Source organism: Eucyclogobius newberryi, unplaced genomic scaffold (genome assembly GCF_026437365.1).
Source record: "Eucyclogobius newberryi isolate DKJ021-1_F unplaced genomic scaffold, fEucNew1.0.hap1 SCAF_13, whole genome shotgun sequence".
In the NCBI taxonomy this organism is placed as follows: Eukaryota; Metazoa; Chordata; class Actinopteri; order Gobiiformes; family Gobiidae; genus Eucyclogobius; species Eucyclogobius newberryi.
In genome coordinates this window covers 6,920,793-6,938,747 of record NW_027315757.1, presented here as the reverse complement: position 1 = coordinate 6,938,747, position 17,955 = coordinate 6,920,793, and the positions used below count along the sequence as shown (strand labels likewise).

The 17,955-nt window shown below is 41.8% G+C and overlaps 2 protein-coding genes across 3 annotated transcripts in view; both read left to right on the top strand.

The window, feature by feature from the left end:
* LOC140357890 (E3 ubiquitin-protein ligase SMURF2) overlaps positions 1 to 6,604 on the top strand; it is a 79,169-nt gene extending 72,565 nt beyond the window's left edge. The window contains exons 17-19 of the mRNA XM_072442440.1: positions 1,508 to 1,709; positions 3,820 to 3,895; positions 4,598 to 6,604. Of these exons, the coding sequence (XP_072298541.1) occupies positions 1,508 to 1,709; positions 3,820 to 3,895; positions 4,598 to 4,697 (378 nt within the window). The 3' untranslated portion in view covers positions 4,698 to 6,604. The remainder of the gene's footprint in view (positions 1 to 1,507; positions 1,710 to 3,819; positions 3,896 to 4,597) is intronic.
* A 3,482-nt stretch (positions 6,605 to 10,086) lies between these two features.
* On the top strand, positions 10,087 to 14,952 carry ddx5 (DEAD (Asp-Glu-Ala-Asp) box helicase 5). Of its 2 annotated transcripts, none has more exons than XM_072442443.1 (13): positions 10,087 to 10,261; positions 11,027 to 11,198; positions 11,306 to 11,402; positions 11,468 to 11,601; positions 11,667 to 11,732; positions 11,804 to 11,945; positions 12,011 to 12,171; positions 12,231 to 12,403; positions 12,480 to 12,590; positions 12,662 to 12,723; positions 12,795 to 12,854; positions 13,879 to 14,113; positions 14,253 to 14,637. In XM_072442443.1, exons 1-13 carry the CDS (start codon positions 10,197 to 10,199, stop codon positions 14,290 to 14,292), a joined length of 1,518 nt encoding a protein of 505 aa, XP_072298544.1. In that variant the 5' UTR covers positions 10,087 to 10,196; the 3' UTR covers positions 14,293 to 14,637. The 2 variants fall into 2 exon arrangements, with proteins under 2 accessions (XP_072298544.1, XP_072298543.1); XM_072442442.1 differs by having other exon boundaries at positions 10,089 to 10,261; positions 13,879 to 14,100; positions 14,253 to 14,952.
* The last annotated feature ends 3,003 nt before the right edge of the window (positions 14,953 to 17,955 follow it).

Here is a 17,955-nt window from a genome sequence, read left to right as displayed (position 1 = left end):
TTTGGATTGATTCCTGCACGTTTGAGTTCATCCTGTGTTGTCCTGCAACTGAGCGCTCTAAAAAACCCTGTTTTCACCTATCCCCTATCCCCGCCCACATCCTTGTTCTTAGTTATTATTTCAAAAATGAAGACACATGTAGGATTCTAAAATGTCACGTTGCCACTTCAGACAGTCTGCTGCTTGTTACAGGGACATGTCAGTAAAGAGGCGGGGCTTATCAGCTCTGCAGTTTTGAACAGGAAGTAAATGGCCTTATCTGTCTCCTAACAATAAAAGAAACATGAGCGTTTCTCCATTATTTGGCCTTCCGTCAGTGTGCCCCAGGGCAGCTGTGGCTACAGTAATATCTTACCACTACTGAGTGTGGAGTGAATGAATAAAGCACTGTAAAGCATTAGTCTGAGTCCCGGCAGGTCTAAAAGTCATCTGTCCTTTACCTTCAGTGTCTCCAGTGCAAGAAACAGTGTGGAAGTACTAAATACATGTACACACAATACTGTATGTCTTTGAACGATATTAGTAGACTGACTAGTACAGTTTGTCTTTCATTTGGTGGCATTCAGAATACAGTTACTTTCCTAAAATCACAGGAATAAATTGCACTGTTTGATATTGTAATTTAGTCTTCAAACAGCACATTATTAGTATTATAAATAGAAAACACAGCTCTTGTGGAGTACATGTGTGTTTTCTTCTTCTCTAATTAATAACACAATAAATGTATAGCAAAAGGAGCAACAAATATTAAGCCGTTTTAATCCTGTCATGTTTTTTTACACAATAATAATATTCTAAATGGTCAGAATACAGTTCCAGACCATTGTATACAGACTATGAAGCATTATGTTATCAAAATGTTCAAAAATCCAGCATGAAGTAGACACATTTTCAAACACATTTTCAATTATAAACTAGTCAAAATGCTAATGATTTATAGTATTTCTAGCAAAAACTAAGCAACAGTTTGAGGGTAAAGATGTAAGATAGTTTACTTCTCTATGACATGTGTTTTTACATCTTTAGATGCAATATACTACTGAATGATTAACTATTCAACATTTCTGTGACATTTCTGAACATAATTGTTGTGTGTGTGATAATCTCCTGGTAAATAAAAGAATGTAAAATACGGCTGTAAATGTGTTTAAAACAGCTCTGCATCACTCACATAAATCTGAGTGCTTTTACTTTGACAAAAGTGAGCTTAATCCCAGTTTCTCCAGTGAAATCACATTATGTTCCACTTTTGCCTCCAGTCCAGAATTTAGAAGGTTTTATTATATTTATTATTTTATATATATATATATATATATATTATATTTACACAATTTCTGATATTTAATAATGCATTTCTTTTCACTGCTTCTATTAATCTTTATGTGGTGGTGAAGCTCGCTGGACAATAAAACCGTTCTAATCTATGCTATAAACTGACAAATGCACTACTACGTCACACCTAATTCACAGTGTTTAAAAGAGAAACGCTTCGTCTCTTCCTGTCCAGCTGATCGTGTGCGGCCTGGGCAAGATCGACATCAACGACTGGAAGTCCAACACGCGGCTCAAGCACTGCACGTCGGACAGCAGCAGCGTCAAGTGGTTCTGGAAGGCCGTGGAGTCGTTCGACGAGGAGCGGAGAGCGCGCCTGCTGCAGTTCGTCACCGGCTCGTCCAGGGTGCCTCTGCAGGGCTTCAAGGCTCTCCAGGGTAACGCCGCTCGCTCCGTCGCCGTGGAGATGACACTGACGCGCTCGTGTCTAGGGATATCGCCGTTTCAAATGTTTGCGAGGCGATTATTGCGAGGGCAAACGTCGCGATTTTTAACATTGCGACTAAAATAACGATAAAATCCAACATTATCTTTCCTTCTTGTTAAACATATTTACCACTCCTCAATATGTGACGTGCTTTATCAAGTCAAACTTTCTGAATGCTTCATTTGACATAAACGGCATGATAAAAAAGCCCTTTACATTTAGGTTTACGTCAGAGCAGAAAGTACTTCATTTTGCTTCTAAAATTGTCACATTTCTTTTAATTTAACTAAAAAACAAAAACATAATTTACTTTTCTATGAATTGAATTGAATTATTTTTATGATTTTTTTTTTTTATGTCATATTTTTCAGTCTTTTTATTTTATTGTGACCTAAATAATCACAATTATCTTGATCTCCCTGCTTCTGCCAGTTAATGAAACTACGCACTAAAGCAGGAGCGTTACTATACAGTTCTTATTAAGGCTTGATCATTATGTATTTTTTAGGTCTGATAGCCGAATAACTGAGTAATAATTAGGCAGCTAATTTTAAAAAGTGTGTAAGGCTCTATGAGGTTTAAATTTGGTTTATTTAAGTGGCATTTTGTGTCGTCCTGCCTCTTTAACGGTCCATTTTAAAGACCGAAAGTACGTTTTTCAATAGACCAGCTTTCTATTGAAGTGAACGACCCAGTAGGAGCGGTCGATTAGAATGCGTGCGCGGGTCTTTTCACGGCTCGTTCACAGATCAATGAGGGTCCAGTAAACACAGATACAGACAGAAGTACTTTATAGGAGCCAACGAGAGAGCGGACTGCATTTCACCAGCCGAGCGCTGATCTAAAGTGACCGACAGGAACGGACACTTTTACAACAGAAAAGAAAAGAAAGAAATAAGCCATTCTTAATGTCGTGATCTGCGCTGACGTTTAGTAGATGAGTTGAGAGTATTTCATTCCAGTGCTGCCTCAGAGCACAAACTGGAGATGCATTCAGTTGTATCCTTTAAAGGGAAATCCAAAAAACATCATCCTTTCTACTTATCAAAAGCATGTGTTCATAAAGCTCATTTGAAATAGAGGTCTATATCTTTATCAAATTTGGTCCGTACATAGTTCATACAAGTGATGTCATAATTTTAGATGAAGGGCAGGGTTTATGTAACTCTATGGGAGACAAGAATCTTTCTGTAGCTTTGTGAAAAACATATAAACTGAATTGACTGAGAATATGAACCATAAACCAGGTCAACAAATCTACATTCTGACCTGTCGCCAGTTTAGTTCAAACGATAGAGATTCTAGAATGTTTTCACGTCACTTGAACACAAGCGACGTAAAAAGTTGTCACAGAAAACCGCCAGAAAATCTTTTAAAACGCTGATGTTTCTGTGGTTTCTGTAAAAGTGTCTGCCTCGTGTTCCGTTTGATTAAGAGCAAACCTGATGGAGAGCGCCCTAATCCTAATCAGCGTTCACTCCACAGTAAACCCCTGTGATGCAAATGTCTCCACTTCCATGTAGATGTGTCATTTAAAGCGCCCTGTTTTCCATCTGAACACTGCTCCAGTGCCACGCCCAGAGGTGACTGTAAGAGCCTGATGGAAATGAAATGTGGGGACAAGAAGTGACTAAAACTGGCCTCAAAGGAGAAAACAACTAGGGTCATAACATAGATCAATCTTTGCTCGACTCATATTCTACACCAGGGCTATTCAACATAAGGCCCGGGGGCAGAATCAGGCCCGCCAAGGGATTTAATCCGGCCCACGACCCATAAAAATAAAATAAAAACTCTTGTTTGCTGGTTTGATTCTAGGTTAGTCCTAGTTCAGACCCGGTTGGTACTAGTTTAGTCCTAGTTTAATTCTGGTTGAATACTGAATGGACAGTTTTGTTGTAATGTTGGTAAAGCATGTTATTTCTCACAAAATGTATTGTATTAACTCAATTTCTCGAAACAGCGTTGGGGATATTTTGTGAGGAGGTTCAAATCTGGCCCTCAGGAAAATATTTTCAGATTGCGTTTTTGCATGTCTCAGTTCCACTCTCTGTGCCCAGGAGCCGCAGGCCCGAGGCTCTTCACCATCCACCAGATTGACGCCAGCACCAACAACCTGCCCAAAGCCCACACCTGGTGAGTCCTCCCGTCGTGCGACACTCTCGCGCGTTTCGGAGGCGCACCATATTGCAGTATCTAATAGTGAAACAACTAAAGTATCTGCGTTTGAATTCGTCAGTTACTGCACTTTTGCTTTGCGTCACTGAGGAATTTGTTGTTACTGCAATTTTTACATCAAGTTTCTCACAAATTAGAGTTGAGTTATAAAACGTTGTAACCGAATAAAACGTGTGATGTGAAGTTGTTTTTTAATTCAGTTTTGACAAAATACGCTATCATTACATTTATTTCCTAAACAAAAAACCTGCCTGTAGTGTAGTTGTATTTTATTGAGATTTCCCTAATTATGAACATTTAAAACAATGTAAATTATTTTATTTTTATTTTTTTTATTTAAATTCGTATTTTATTTTATTTGTTTTATTTATTTTATTTATTTTATTTATTTTATTTATTTTATTTATTTTATTTATTTTATTTATTTTATTTATTTTATTTATTTTATTTATTTTATTTATTTTATTTATTTTATTTATTTTATTTATTTTATTTATTTTATTTTATTTATTTTATTAATAATCCTCTTTTTTTTAAAGGTTTTTCAAAGGGTTTTAATACTGCAGATACATGCTTTGAAATGTAATGTAAAAGTAATAGACAAAACTAAAAACAGCCCAAACTACATCTCCTTATGTCATTTCTGTTTCCCTTGTCTAGTTTCAACCGGATCGACATTCCTCCGTACGAACAATACGACAAACTGTACGACAAGCTGCTGACGGCCATCGAGGAGACGTGCGGCTTCGCTGTGGAGTGAATGTGACCCACAATTCCCAAGGGACGCATGGCCAAGTCACAGAACCCCCCAACGGACCCCCTCAGCTGCTAAGAACTATACACTAACTTGTGGAAATAAGACACTTTGCTCTTCCTTTTTTTGTATCCTTTTAAAATACTACATGTAGCAACCGTATTTTACCAAGAAGACAGAGAACGAGCTGGGAACGGTTTGTTGACAGGGTACACGATGAAAAACGACAAAAAAAACAGGGATGCGTGCAAAACATGGCAACGTAAAAGACAAGGCAAGTCCCGAAGCCGGCAGCAAGGAGTCGACGCTGCCTTCCCCGAATAGTTTCTTCAAATATCTTGATTATTTTTCTATAACATGGACAAAACTAAAGTCTATATTATGTATCTAATTTATTGTTATAAAGCTATTGTCCATTGTATCGGGGCAAAAACTGACATCAATTTCTTTTAACACTACGGGCCTGGTGACACAGATACAGACATTTTTATTGATGAAAATGTCAAACAAGAAGCTCAAAAACATGACAGAATTCTACAAATATCCAAGAATGTGTCACAAGGTCCATCTATACATGTGCCATAATGATTTTAAATGAATGACAAATTGCAAAAAAGTAAGCGAACCCTTTAAATTCCAGTGGATGTGGTTTCTTTCTTACAGCGTCTTCGTAGCCAAATCTGATCGCTCTTATTTCCATCTTCATCTTGTTAAAATACTACCTTTGAACACGTGGTGCTAAAATAAATGTCATCTTTTATTGGTGATTGTTCTTTACACATAGTTACCGTACAGTCTGGTATTCTGTTAAAAAAAAAAGTAATATGCAGATTGTTTTATTGAAAACTAGTAAAACATAACGTATAAAGATGAATTTAAGCTTTTCTTGACTGTTGAAAGTGTAGCTGTTCTATCAAAGACCTGGGAAGTGCTCAGTAGATTGCAAATGAATAACATTATGGTTTTTACACTCAACCAGTTGGATTCTAAATGTTTACATTTTTTTTTTCTTTTCCGTTATCCATTTTTTTTTTCTCTTCCTAATCCATGTCCCAATTTGGCCCTTTTTCAAGAAACAAGAGCTTTCAGCATTTTATAGTTGTAGTTAAGTCATATTGTCAAAACTGAATCAAAAATATTGCCTTTTGACACAGCCTCGGAAACTATTTATTGTAGCAAATGCATTGACTACTTGAAGGCGTTTCATAGAACCAGGGTTACAATCTACCAGACTGTCCCACCACATTTACATCAGAAACAAAACACATTTTTAGACGCATGTTTCCACTTGCCTCTCCTAAATCCAACTTTAGATTTATCACTACTTTGTCGCTATTTATTTTCTAAAGCGAGAAAAGGGGGAATCGTTTTCTACTATTTGAATGTTTCTTAAAAAATGCTGCCTGTTTTAGCAATCTCTATGACCGTGGACTGTTCTTAACAAACTGTTGCTTTCCCCTGTTTGTTTTCTCATTTATGAAGTGTATGCAAAGTGGAAAGTGTCCCCGGATGGTGCTTTGTACAGGACTGAGATATTGTTCATAGACAGTGGATCAACTTGTAATTTATGGTTAACTTAAAAGAAAAAAGAAAAAAAAAGAAAAGATTTTTTAAAAGAGAAACAAATTGCACAGAAAAGAATGAGGTCGCCGTGTGGTTTTGGATGGGATTTGTATGTCCAGGGCACAAGCTGATAAAAAAAAAAAAACACTAAAACGCTCTCTGCTAACTTCCTTTATTCTAATTATTATTTTGTAATCAAGCCGTGAGACGCTGGTGCTCCTCAGTCTGGGCTCTTCACTGGCATCGCTGACTGATGCAATTTGATGTATGTTAACACTATCATTTTGTAAGAGTATTTTATTTTTGTGTGTAATTAGTTCTAATTAAAATGGCCTTTGTCTAACAATGTACACCATATACTGCATATTTTATGTGTACTGTCAACATGTGCGTACATGAAGTCAAAGGGAGTGAAACAGATATTGGGATGATTTTGAGTAAGTTTACTGTCTATATATTTGCAGACGCTGGGTGATCTTTGGATGGGCTGTGGTGGATAGTAGTACTCCATTAGATTTACACATTTACTTGAGTAACATTTGAATGTAATTGTAGTGTAGGTTTCAGACACCATTTTCAAAGGAGTTAAACCTTCTGGAAAATATCAGACTTTTTTAATGTTATGGCTTTCCAATTACAGTAAATTAAACCACTACTTTGTACCTCTATTTGAGTAATAATAGACATACAGTGTGGGGGAGACCATGGGGGAGAGTGACCCAGCCCTTTACTGCAGGAAAGCCCTTCCCCCATGGGTCAGGATTAAAGTGTCTGGCAGATGGCCGTGGGGCAAAGAAAAGGGGGTAAAGAGCCGCTTTATAGCATCATCAAACTCTCTTACAGGTTTGAAACTCCAAAACGCTGATCGGGTTAGAGAGACTAACGGTTTGAGAAGCAGCAAAGTTAGCACGGGTGAAGAGAGCGTGGACAGGAGATGGTGGGGGCGAGTGACGGATCGATAACCGATATCGAATGGGAGAGTGGAGGATGGAAGTGTTGCTACTGTTGAAGCTAAAGGTAGAAGACGAAAATGTAAAAAAAAGCCTCAAACTGATCCAAGGTTCACCACCCCTCCGCTGCTTCAAGTGCCAGCGTTTTGGTCAGGTAGCAGCAGTTTGCGACACAAGTATGAGACGAGGGAGCAAAACTGAAATGTTGTAACTGTGAGGGAGAGCATCTGCCGAAAGGTTAGAAGTTAGAAAAAAGGGCTGCTGAAGTGCAAAAAATTTAAGCCTCGAGCTATATCCCGTGCAGATGTAGTCAAAAAAGTGTCAAGTAAAGAGGTGAAAGTAGATTCAGTGAGAGAAACCAACGCTGCTCACAGCCAGGGTGAAGCTCCCGAGTGTGAAGCTTCTGAGGGTGAAGTCTACTGAGTGTGAAGCTTCTGAGGGTGAAGTCTACTGAGTGTGAAGCTTCTGAGGGTGAAGTCTACTGAGTGTGAAGCTTCTGAGGGTGAAGTCTACTGAGTGTGAAGCTTCTGAGGGTGAAGTCTACTGAGTGTGAAGCTTCTGAGGGTGAAGTCTACTGAGTGTGAAGCTTCTGAGGGTGAAGTCTACTGAGTGTGAAGCTTCTGAGGGTGAAGTCTACTGAGTGTGAAGCTTCTGAGGGTGAAGTCTACTGAGTGTGAAGCTTCTGAGGGTGAAGTCTACTGAGTGTGAAGCTTCTGAGGGTGAAGTCTACTAGTGTGAAGCTTCTGAGGGTGAAGTCTACTGAGTGTGAAGCTTCTGAGGGTGAAGTCTACTGAGTGTGAAGCTTCTGAGGGTGAAGTCTACTAGTGTGAAGCTTCTGAGGGTGAAGTCTACTAGTGTGAAGCTTCTGAGGGTGAAGTCTACTAGTGTGAAGCTTCTGAGGGTGAAGTCTACTGAGTGTGAAGCTTCTGAGGGTGAAGTCTACTAGTGTGAAGCTTCTGAGGGTGAAGTCTACTAGTGTGAAGTCTACTAGTGTGAAGCTTCTGAGGGTGAAGTCTACTAGTGTGAAGCTTCTGAGGGTGAAGTCTACTGAGTGTGAAGCTTCTGAGGGTGAAGTCTACTGAGTGTGAAGCTTCTGAGGGTGAAGTCTACTAGTGTGAAGCTTCTGAGGGTGAAGTCTACTAGTGTGAAGCTTCTGAGGGTGAAGTCTACTGAGTGTGAAGCTTCTGAGGGTGAAGTCTACTAGTGTGAAGCTTCTGAGGGTGAAGTCTACTAGTGTGAAGCTTCTGAGGGTGAAGTCTACTAGTGTGAAGCTTCTGAGGGTGAAGTCTACTGAGTGTGAAGCTTCTGAGGGTGAAGTCTACTAGTGTGAAGTCTACTAGTGTGAAGCTTCTGAGGGTGAAGTCTACTAGTGTGAAGCTTCTGAGGGTGAAGTCTACTGAGTGTGAAGCTTCTGAGGGTGAAGTCTACTGAGTGTGAAGCTTCTGAGGGTGAAGTCTACTAGTGTGAAGCTTCTGAGGGTGAAGTCTACTAGTGTGAAGCTTCTGAGGGTGAAGTCTACTGAGTGTGAAGCTTCTGAGGGTGAAGTCTACTGAGTGTGAAGCTTCTGAGGGTGAAGTCTACTAGTGTGAAGTCTACTAGTGTGAAGCTTCTGAGGGTGAAGTCTACTAGTGTGAAGCTTCTGAGGGTGAAGTCTACTAGTGTGAAGTCTACTAGTGTGAAGCTTCTGAGGGTGAAGTCTACTAGTGTGAAGCTTCTGAGGGTGAAGTCTACTAGTGTGAAGTCTACTAGTGTGAAGCTTCTGAGGGTGAAGTCTACTAGTGTGAAGTCTACTAGTGTGAAGCTTCTGAGGGTGAAGTCTACTGAGGATACCTTGGTTGTGAATAGGAAGGATTTTGTACTCCTCGTGGTGGATGTTGTAAACTGTGCTGCTCAGAAAACAGAACTGAAGGATCAGGATCATTGTTAAAGCTGCAGAAATGTATCTTGGAACAAAAGATCTTGGTTAAAAATAGAAAACACACTAAATGGGAGTCAGAGTCATGTACTGGTGGTTCTTAATGGCAATTAATGTGTTGCAATGGAATGCACTTCTTGATAATAGCCAATAATTTAAGCATTTTGTTTATATTTTACAGGACAAACCTCATGTTATTTGTATACAAGGGACTTGGTTACAACCTAGGTGTGATTTTATAAAACAAGGCTGTGCTGGAGTAAGGGCAGAAGTACTTTACTCTTTAGACTTTTCCCCCGAAGAACACAACTATTTTATGGTTACGTTCTGTTTTTAAGTAAGATTCTGTCCGTTACCATGAGAGAACGAACATGCGTAACATGGCAACGCAGTGGGAGGCGGTAATGTAACGCTTTATGGATACCAACCGCCATAATACGTCATAGAAGAAGAAATGATGCACGCTCGTGCTCTCTGTAGACTTTGTGACGTCACTTACTGTAAAATTCGCATCACACGTTTCGGTCCTTGAGTTATCCATCCGCCAACACGCATACAGAGAAACCATGGCAAGAAATAGACCCGTCACATTCTGAGCACTGTATGTGGTGCCTCCACTTGTTTTATTTCCTTAATAAATATGTTTTATTCCTAAATAAAAATGAAAACAAAATGTCCAACAAATTCTACTGTCTAAGTTTGTCCTTCATTTGTCAGGACGATTTGTTTTATTTTAATGTAAAACAGAAAAAATAACAATAAACATGTTAAAAAAAGGCCCACATCACATATAAACTTAAATGCAACAGTTATAAACTTAAATGCAACAGTAAAACTAAACACAGAGAACACAAATAACACTAATAACTCTGATAACACTAAAAACACTTGTTGTTACAAAACGCCTTCCGCGGATGAATACAGGGTGAAGCGGTCTTCTTCCTGGTACTATAAAACCCGGTGCTCATTCTCGCAGCACCGGCATTTTACCTTAAAAGCCGGTCGAGGAGTTTGTCTGCGCTTTACCCTCATTGAAGTTCTATTTATCCTTTATTTATCCGCTTATTTGTTTACAATATGCCTGGCTATTCAGACAGAGACCGTGACCGCAGAGACAGAGATCGGGACAGAGATAGAGGAGGGTAAGTCGGCTTCCATTTTGTAAGTGCGTGGTCGGAAAAATGTCCGGCGAGCTCTGACTATTCTTTAATTTCACTCACAAGATAAACGCGGAAGTAAATCGCCAAAACGTTTAAAAGCCGCGATGACATGTTTGAGTGAAAATCGTGTTGGTCCAAGTTTCTTCTCAAACGATGTTGGACGTGTTTTACCGCTCCGGGCCTAGGCCGCGTCTGAGGCATTTTCTTTGGCTTCGGGCCTAGTCTGGCCTCGTGCCCCGAGAACCCCGGTACGGTTAGCTTCGCTTTAGCTCATGCTAACCGACAAGTTTGAGGTGAAATTACGCCGGCAATCCTTCCCAAACGCCAATACCGGTTGTTTTCTTATTCTAAACCGACATTTTATTGAAAACTCGACGCTAACGTCTTTAACCAGTGCGTTTCCCGTTTGTCGGCCTCAGTCTAACTCTAGCTTACGTCGAGCGGAATTGGGCGAGTGCTAAGGCCTTAAAACACTTATTTTTGCCATTTCCGTTTATGTTATATTATGTCCACACGCGCGTGGTTTGTTCTGAGCAAACCCTGTAATGAGCTGCTTTGCTCACAGAAGTTGTCTGTCCGGGTTTTCTCGCGTGCAGACGTGGAAACAAAATGCCGGATGCGTCTTTTGTTCCGTTCTCCCTCCAGAGACCTGCCATTTTAGAGCACTCCTCAGCACGGAGTGTCCTTTCCTCCGGCGCCTCACGGCATCGCCCACATTCTATGGCTGATCTTTATTTTTTTTTGTAGTTATGGCGGCGGCGGAGCCCGTTTTGGTGGAAACCGTGGCGGAGGCGGCGGCGGAGGAAAGTTTGGAAACCCCGGCGAGCGGCTGCGGAAGAAACACTGGAACATGGACGAACTGCCTAAATTTGAGAAAAACTTCTACCAGCAGCACCCAGACGCGTCCCGCAGGTCCATGGTACGTATGTGGCCAGTGGTGGTCCTCCATGTTACGCAACGGCACGTGTTGTTGCCGCACGTGTGGCTTATGCAACCTGTTCACTGGAATGTGTGCTGCCTTCACAGCAAGATGTCGCGCAGTACAGAGACTCCAAAACCATCACAGTCAAAGGCAGAGACTGTCCAAACCCCATTATACAGTTCGTGGAGGCCAGTTTTCCATGTAAGTTGCAATATTTTTTAAATTATGTGATTGTAAGAAGTGGTCACTAATATTTCCATCCTCAGCCTATGTAATGGATGTGATCAACAAAATGAACTGGACTGAACCGACTCCCATCCAGGCGCAGGGCTGGCCCCTGGCTCTCAGCGGGAAAGACATGGTGGGGATTGCTCAGACTGGTTCTGGGAAAACACTATCGGTAAGTTTTCTCCTAAGTTATTTTGATTTACTAGAAGTGTATGGTAATTTCTTATCTCTTTACAGTACCTCTTACCGGCTATTGTGCACATCAACCACCAACCGTTTCTGGAACGTGGAGACGGGCCTATTGTAAGTAATGCCCTGTGTACATTAGTGGGATTGGATGTTTAATTGCCCTCTAACCAATTTGCTTGTTGTAGTGCTTGGTTTTGGCTCCAACCCGTGAACTGGCGCAGCAGGTCCAGCAGGTGGCAGCAGAGTACGGCAGAGCTTCTCGCCTCAAATCCACTTGCATTTATGGGGGGGCACCTAAAGGACCTCAGATACGGGACCTGGAAAGAGGTATGTTAAAACATGCACAAAAACAAACAAAACTGTTCATGTGTTAAACCTGTTTAATTGTGTAGGTGTTGAGATCTGCATCGCCACACCAGGCAGGCTCATCGACTTCCTTGAATCTGGAAAGACCAACCTTCGCCGTTGCACTTATCTTGTTCTGGATGAAGCGGACAGAATGCTGGATATGGGCTTTGAACCACAAATCCGTAAAATTGTCGACCAAATCAGGGTGAGTTAAGTTTCTTAAAGTCTCTTGTGTACTTTCATCACTAACACACATGTTTACAGCCCGACCGTCAGACTCTGATGTGGAGTGCCACCTGGCCTAAAGAGGTTAGGCAGCTTGCAGAAGACTTCCTAAAAGACTACGTACAGATCAATGTTGGGGCCCTTCAACTCAGCGCTAACCACAACATCCTGCAAATTGTAGATGTCTGCAATGATGGCGAAAAAGAGGACAAGTAAGGACAATTTCCCATAAAGCATGTTATGACTTTGTGGATTGAGCGAGTCTAATGTGTTTTTTTTTTTTTTAAGGGTCATTCGTCTTCTAGAGGAAATCATGAGTGAAAAGGAAAACAAGACTATTATATTTGTGGAAACTAAGAGGCGCTGTGATGACCTGACCAGGAGGATGCGCAGGGATGGGTATGTACTTAATTGGATTGAGACTCCAGCGCTGGATCAAGTACATGTGTATTAATTTTAAATCTTGTTAGGTGGCCTGCAATGGGAATCCATGGAGACAAAAGCCAACAAGAAAGAGACTGGGTCCTCAATGGTAAGCTGTCCCCACCTCTCCTTCCTAAGGAGCAGGGCTGCCTTTTACTGACTTTTTTATTCTACTTTCAGAGTTCAAATACGGAAAGGCACCCATCCTAATAGCCACAGATGTAGCCTCCAGAGGTCTAGGTCAGTATCCGACCTGAACGCATTTGTCCTTGTACACATTTGTAGAAGAAAGTGTATTGCTTTCTGTAACATGTCTGCTTTCTGAGTTTTTCCCCTCGGCTGAAGGAGCAGTCTGTGTGGCAGGGCCTTGGCATGACAAGCCCAGGTCTCCAGAGGGGGAAGGAGGAGGATTCTTGGAGGTGTCCTGACTGGAGAGGCACGCTCTCAGTCAATGCTCATACAGAGGTGACCAGGCCCAAATGCAGCAAAACGCCCCGGCCTGTGCCTAAAGTGCAGGGCGGTTTGAGGGCTGGCTACACTAACTGGTCCCATTGAAAAGCTTGTGCTCTGGCAAGGGTTTGGACTGCTCACACGCCCAGGCGCACAGCCCAGCTACACACCTAGACTTGCATGTCTGACCTGTGCAAGTGTTTTGAGCCTGTTGGAGGGTTGTGTGTGTCATGGGTGGCAGTGAAACTTTTGTCCGAGGAACAGTATCGATAATGCCTTCACCTCTGTACAGACATGGCTACTGGCGCTTTTGGTGACAGTGGGACATGCTAGACGGACACTAAATGGCTAAATCCAAGCTCGCACTCCTCCCTCACCTGCGTTTCCAAGTCATGTCGAGACCTGCCAACGAGAGACTAGATGATCACAGGGATTGAGTCTTGCCTTGGACAGAGTAGTTCAGGCTTTCAACTTGGCAAGAGTCAGTATAAAAGAAATGTCTACGTGGTACTTGAGGTAGCACTAGCAGTAGACTATTCTGAGGGTCAAACAATGGTGTTAGTGCCGATGTGGGGATGACCTAGAGAATGCATACTCCTCACTGGTAAGACTTCAGCCATTCTCTTAGGGTTGGGTCCAGGGGAGTTTTTAACTTCAATAGAAGTGACTGGAGTTTGCATTCTCCCCGAGGAGAAACTAACCTGTTTTCAGCCACGTGTTGTCTCTCTTCTAACTTGGGCTTTCTGATCTGGTGTGTTGGCATTGGCACATCTGTGCCACTACTGTTCCTCTATGCCACAACACAATCTTACAGATGTGGAAGACGTCAAATTTGTCATCAATTTTGATTACCCCAACAACTCTGAGGATTATATCCACCGCATTGGCCGAACAGGACGTAGTGAAAAGACCGGCACTGCCTACACCTTCTTCACCCCCAACAACTTCAAACAGGCGGGCGACCTCATCTCTGTGCTCCGTGAGGCCAACCAAGCTATCAACCCTAAGCTCCTCCAGATGGCCGAGGACAGAGGAGGTAAATCCAATTGGTGAGAGACAGAATCTGTGCTGCCAACTGCAGCACCTTTTCTATTCCCGCTGCCCTTTGGTTAAAGTGGTGGTGGTTTACTTCACTTTGGGTGTTTATCCAATGTACAACGGTCTTTCTAATGATCCTCGTCTTTACAGGTCGTTCAAGGGGCGGGAGAGGTGGCGGCTACAGAGATGACCGACGCGATAGGTATTCAGGCAAACGGGATTTCGGTAGTTTTAGAGACAGGGACAACAGAGGATACGACAGTGGACCTAAAAGCTTTGGCGCAAACACCCAAAACGGAGGATATGGGGGAGGGAACACCAACAGCTACGGCTACAACGGGAACGGACAGTCCAGCTTCAACCAGGCAGGAAACTTTGGAGCTCAGAACGGCTTCCAGCCCCAACAGTTTGGACCTCCAAAGGGTCCTGCTCAGAACGGCAGCAGTCACCCGCCCTTCACTTTCGCTCAGGCCCAGGGCCAGCAGCACCCTCCCCCTCCATTGGTGCCCTACCCCATGCCCCCCCAGTTCCCACAGTGAACACACAAACACTTGAAGAAAGTAATTTATTGCTTTTTGTCTTGTTGATCCTGTAAAGATGTTTTTTTTTTTTTATTCACAGCAGGGTTATGACCACAAACCTCTTGTCTTTTAAAGATCTGCAGTGCGGCAGCAGTTGTGTTGCACGCTTTGGTTTCTTTTATTCTATTTCATTTGTTACATTCCTCTAATGTTTAGTTATGTTTTGTACTAGTGAATTATACACTTATTGGTTTCATATGTATCATTGAAGGTAAACTCCTTTCCATAAAGTGCACTGCATGATCTTTCAAATAAAAATTAAAAAACCACCTTTTGCTTGTCTTTTTAAAATTAACCTTTTAGTCTAAAGACTGCATAAGCCTAAGTAAAAACCCAAAGCCTTAAATTAAAATAAAATTCTGTTAATGTCCAAACATGGGGGAATTTGTTTCAACACAGATAGATGCAGAGGAAAAGGACATAACATAAGGTAAAAAAATACTCTTAATAGAACTCTTGTAAACAAAACTCACATTAATGAAATTTCCCCATGTGGGACAATAAAGGATTATCTTATCTTATCTAAAGGCCAAATGTGCCTCCTGTGCGCCCCCTACTGGCTAAGGAAGAACCTCGTTCACCCACATACCAGAGCTGCACTGCTGATCCAGATAGACGTCATGCTGGGATTCCACTGAAGCCCAAACCCGCAGCTGCAGCGCGCCCTGGCGGCCATGAGTGAGAGTGCAGGTCTCCGCTTTAACATTTCATACTTCAGATGAGCCACTGATGAAAGAGCCTGTGGCGTGGCTCATCAGAATGTCCTTCACACACATTTACAGCTGAGGAATGTACGGTACGTTCCTTCAGTAAACACCAGTTACAGCTCAGTAACTGATAAGACGACACACCTTATTGCCCCAGGGTTTGCAAAAGAAAATACCTGATATGACTTGCATAACTAAACTTTAATATATATAAGTGTGTAGTTAACATAGAGGTAATCATTTTAAACCAGATGCCCTTCAAGAAGTGGACAGCGCCCCTTATACTTCAACACAAGCTCAAGATTATTTTTTTTAAGTCAGTCTACATTTTTCGAACTCATCTGGCATATGTTTTCTTGAAGTACAAAGAAAATACAACCACACGTCAAAGTGATTACGTGTTTTGGCCCAGAAACGACTCAAATCTTGATTGTCTTCTGTCTCCATGTATGAATGACATGATGTTTAAATGAAACAACTGGGTGGGACACATTCTTTAGCACAGTCAACACTCAGCTGACACCCGTGTGGCATTAGTCATGTGTCACTTACAAAAGACTGCAACGAAACTCTTCACCAAGGTTTGACCAGAACAAACCGCTGAGGCTGCTGTGGCGAGGACCATTGAACTCACCTGAATGTTCAATCAAGAGCCATTGTTAGTGTTAGTTTATCAAATCAAATGGATTGTAAAAGCTGGGAGGTATAAAATGTTCCACAGTGTATCTTTAAACGTGTCTACCAGGCCGAGTTATAGGTCCGGGGTCTCATTTATCAAGTGTGGTACTGCCTCAAACTCACTTTATGCTCATTGATTCATGACTTTTTGCACTGATCTCTTTCTGTCTTTGGACCGAACCGCTTATTTTAGCTCAATTTGTTATAAATTCCAAACTTAACGTGGAAAGTGACGTACACATGCTTTATAAATGAGACCCCGGATCTGTGGTGTTTTTCAATATATCCACGTTCGAGCGATAAAAAACACATGTCATTGAATAAACGCTGTAGTTCTTGTTATGGACTCACTTTGGCATGTTTTTCACAGTGTACTTTTGTATTTGGGCAGTGAGACGTATGATACTTTTTACAGGTACTTAGTATTCAACTGTAACTTAAGTAGATATTCATTTGACTGTTTGCTCATTGTAAACCGCAATATTTATTTAAAATGGTTTAAGAGCAGAAACAGGTTCATCGACTTCGAAATTGTAAAGTGATAAGCCCCGCCTCTTCATGGATACTTTTCACTTGAACAATTTGCATATTGTCAAGTATTTTATAAGGTTGTGCAACATATACAGTATTTCAACAGTTTTAGCATAGTTTTAAAATTTTCTCAATAAAAATAAACTAATAATGATGGTATTAATTTTACAAAAGACAAACACAAATAGGCCACTCCCACATCCAGAAATAGCCATTAATAGATTATTATTATTATTTATGAGACTTTGTTATACAATGAGATGTATAATAATTATAATTATGTACATTTCATTTTTTAGTTGTTTTTAGGTGTAATTATTGGTTATTGTTTCAGTCAGACGGAGAATTCCACATCATTAGAAATATTAGCAATTTTTGCCCCATGGAGTCATTCAAATGTTTTTATTTTGAAAAGTGTCGATTTTTCAAATAATCCACACACAGTTCAGAGAAGTGGGCGGAGATAGGGGGTAGGGTAAAACAGGACTTTTCAGAGCACAGCAGGACAATACAGGAGTCAATCAAAATACAACTTTTGTGGAAACTGGAGACGAGGAAACGCCGCTGAGACCACATGAACGACTCATGTAAGTGGCTTTAGCTTAAGACGTCCCCTTTAACATCCCCAAACCAACACGTCCCCTTTAACATCCCCAAACCAACATGTCCCCTTTAACGTCCCCAAACCAACATGTCCCCTTTAACATCCCCAAACCAACATGTCCCCTTTAACATCCCCAAACCAACATGTCCCCTTTAACGTCCCCAAACCAACATGTCCCCTTTAACATCCCCAAACCAACACGTCCCCTTTAACATCCCCAAACCAACATGTCCCCTTTAACGTCCCCAAACCAACATGTCCCCTTTAACATCCCCAAACCAACACGTCCCCTTTAACGTCCCCAAACCAACACGTCCCCTTTAACATCCCCAAACCAACATGTCCCCTTTAACGTCCCCAAACCAACATGTCCCCTTTAACATCCCCAAACCAACACGTCCCCTTTAACGTCCCCAAACCAACACGTCCCCTTTAACGTCCCCAAACCATTATCTGACACGCAGGTGCAAATCTGAGGTTTAAAATACTCCGACTAATCCACCATGAGCGCCGTGAGCGGTCAAGGCCGAGCGCACCTGTCACCGTGTGCTGCCTGTCACTCAACACCTGTCACCCCCCCTTCCTCAGTGGCAGGTATGAAGGCGTTGGCCCCTGGGCGTGAAGGGCCGAGGCGGACGCACCCTCCTCAAGCATGAGCCGCGTCCGCATGCTCCGGCTTCTTCTTACCCGGGACTATTTCTCATCTATTCTTGTCTGGAGCTGGCAGAGGTAGTTCAGTGTCAATCTAAAGG

What these genes read in the sequence shown, in the direction of transcription:
- ddx5 (XM_072442442.1), top strand. Translation starts at nt 10,197, where the DNA reads ATGCCTGGCTATTCAGACAGAGACCGTGACCGCAGAGACAGAGATCGG. An exon ending in GATACGGGACCTGGAAAGAG is followed by an intron (nt 11,946 to 12,010) that starts GTATGTTAAAAC and finishes TTAATTGTGTAG; the next exon opens with GTGTTGAGATCTGCATCGCC. An exon ending in AAGAGACTGGGTCCTCAATG is followed by an intron (nt 12,724 to 12,794) that starts GTAAGCTGTCCC and finishes TTCTACTTTCAG; the next exon opens with AGTTCAAATACGGAAAGGCA.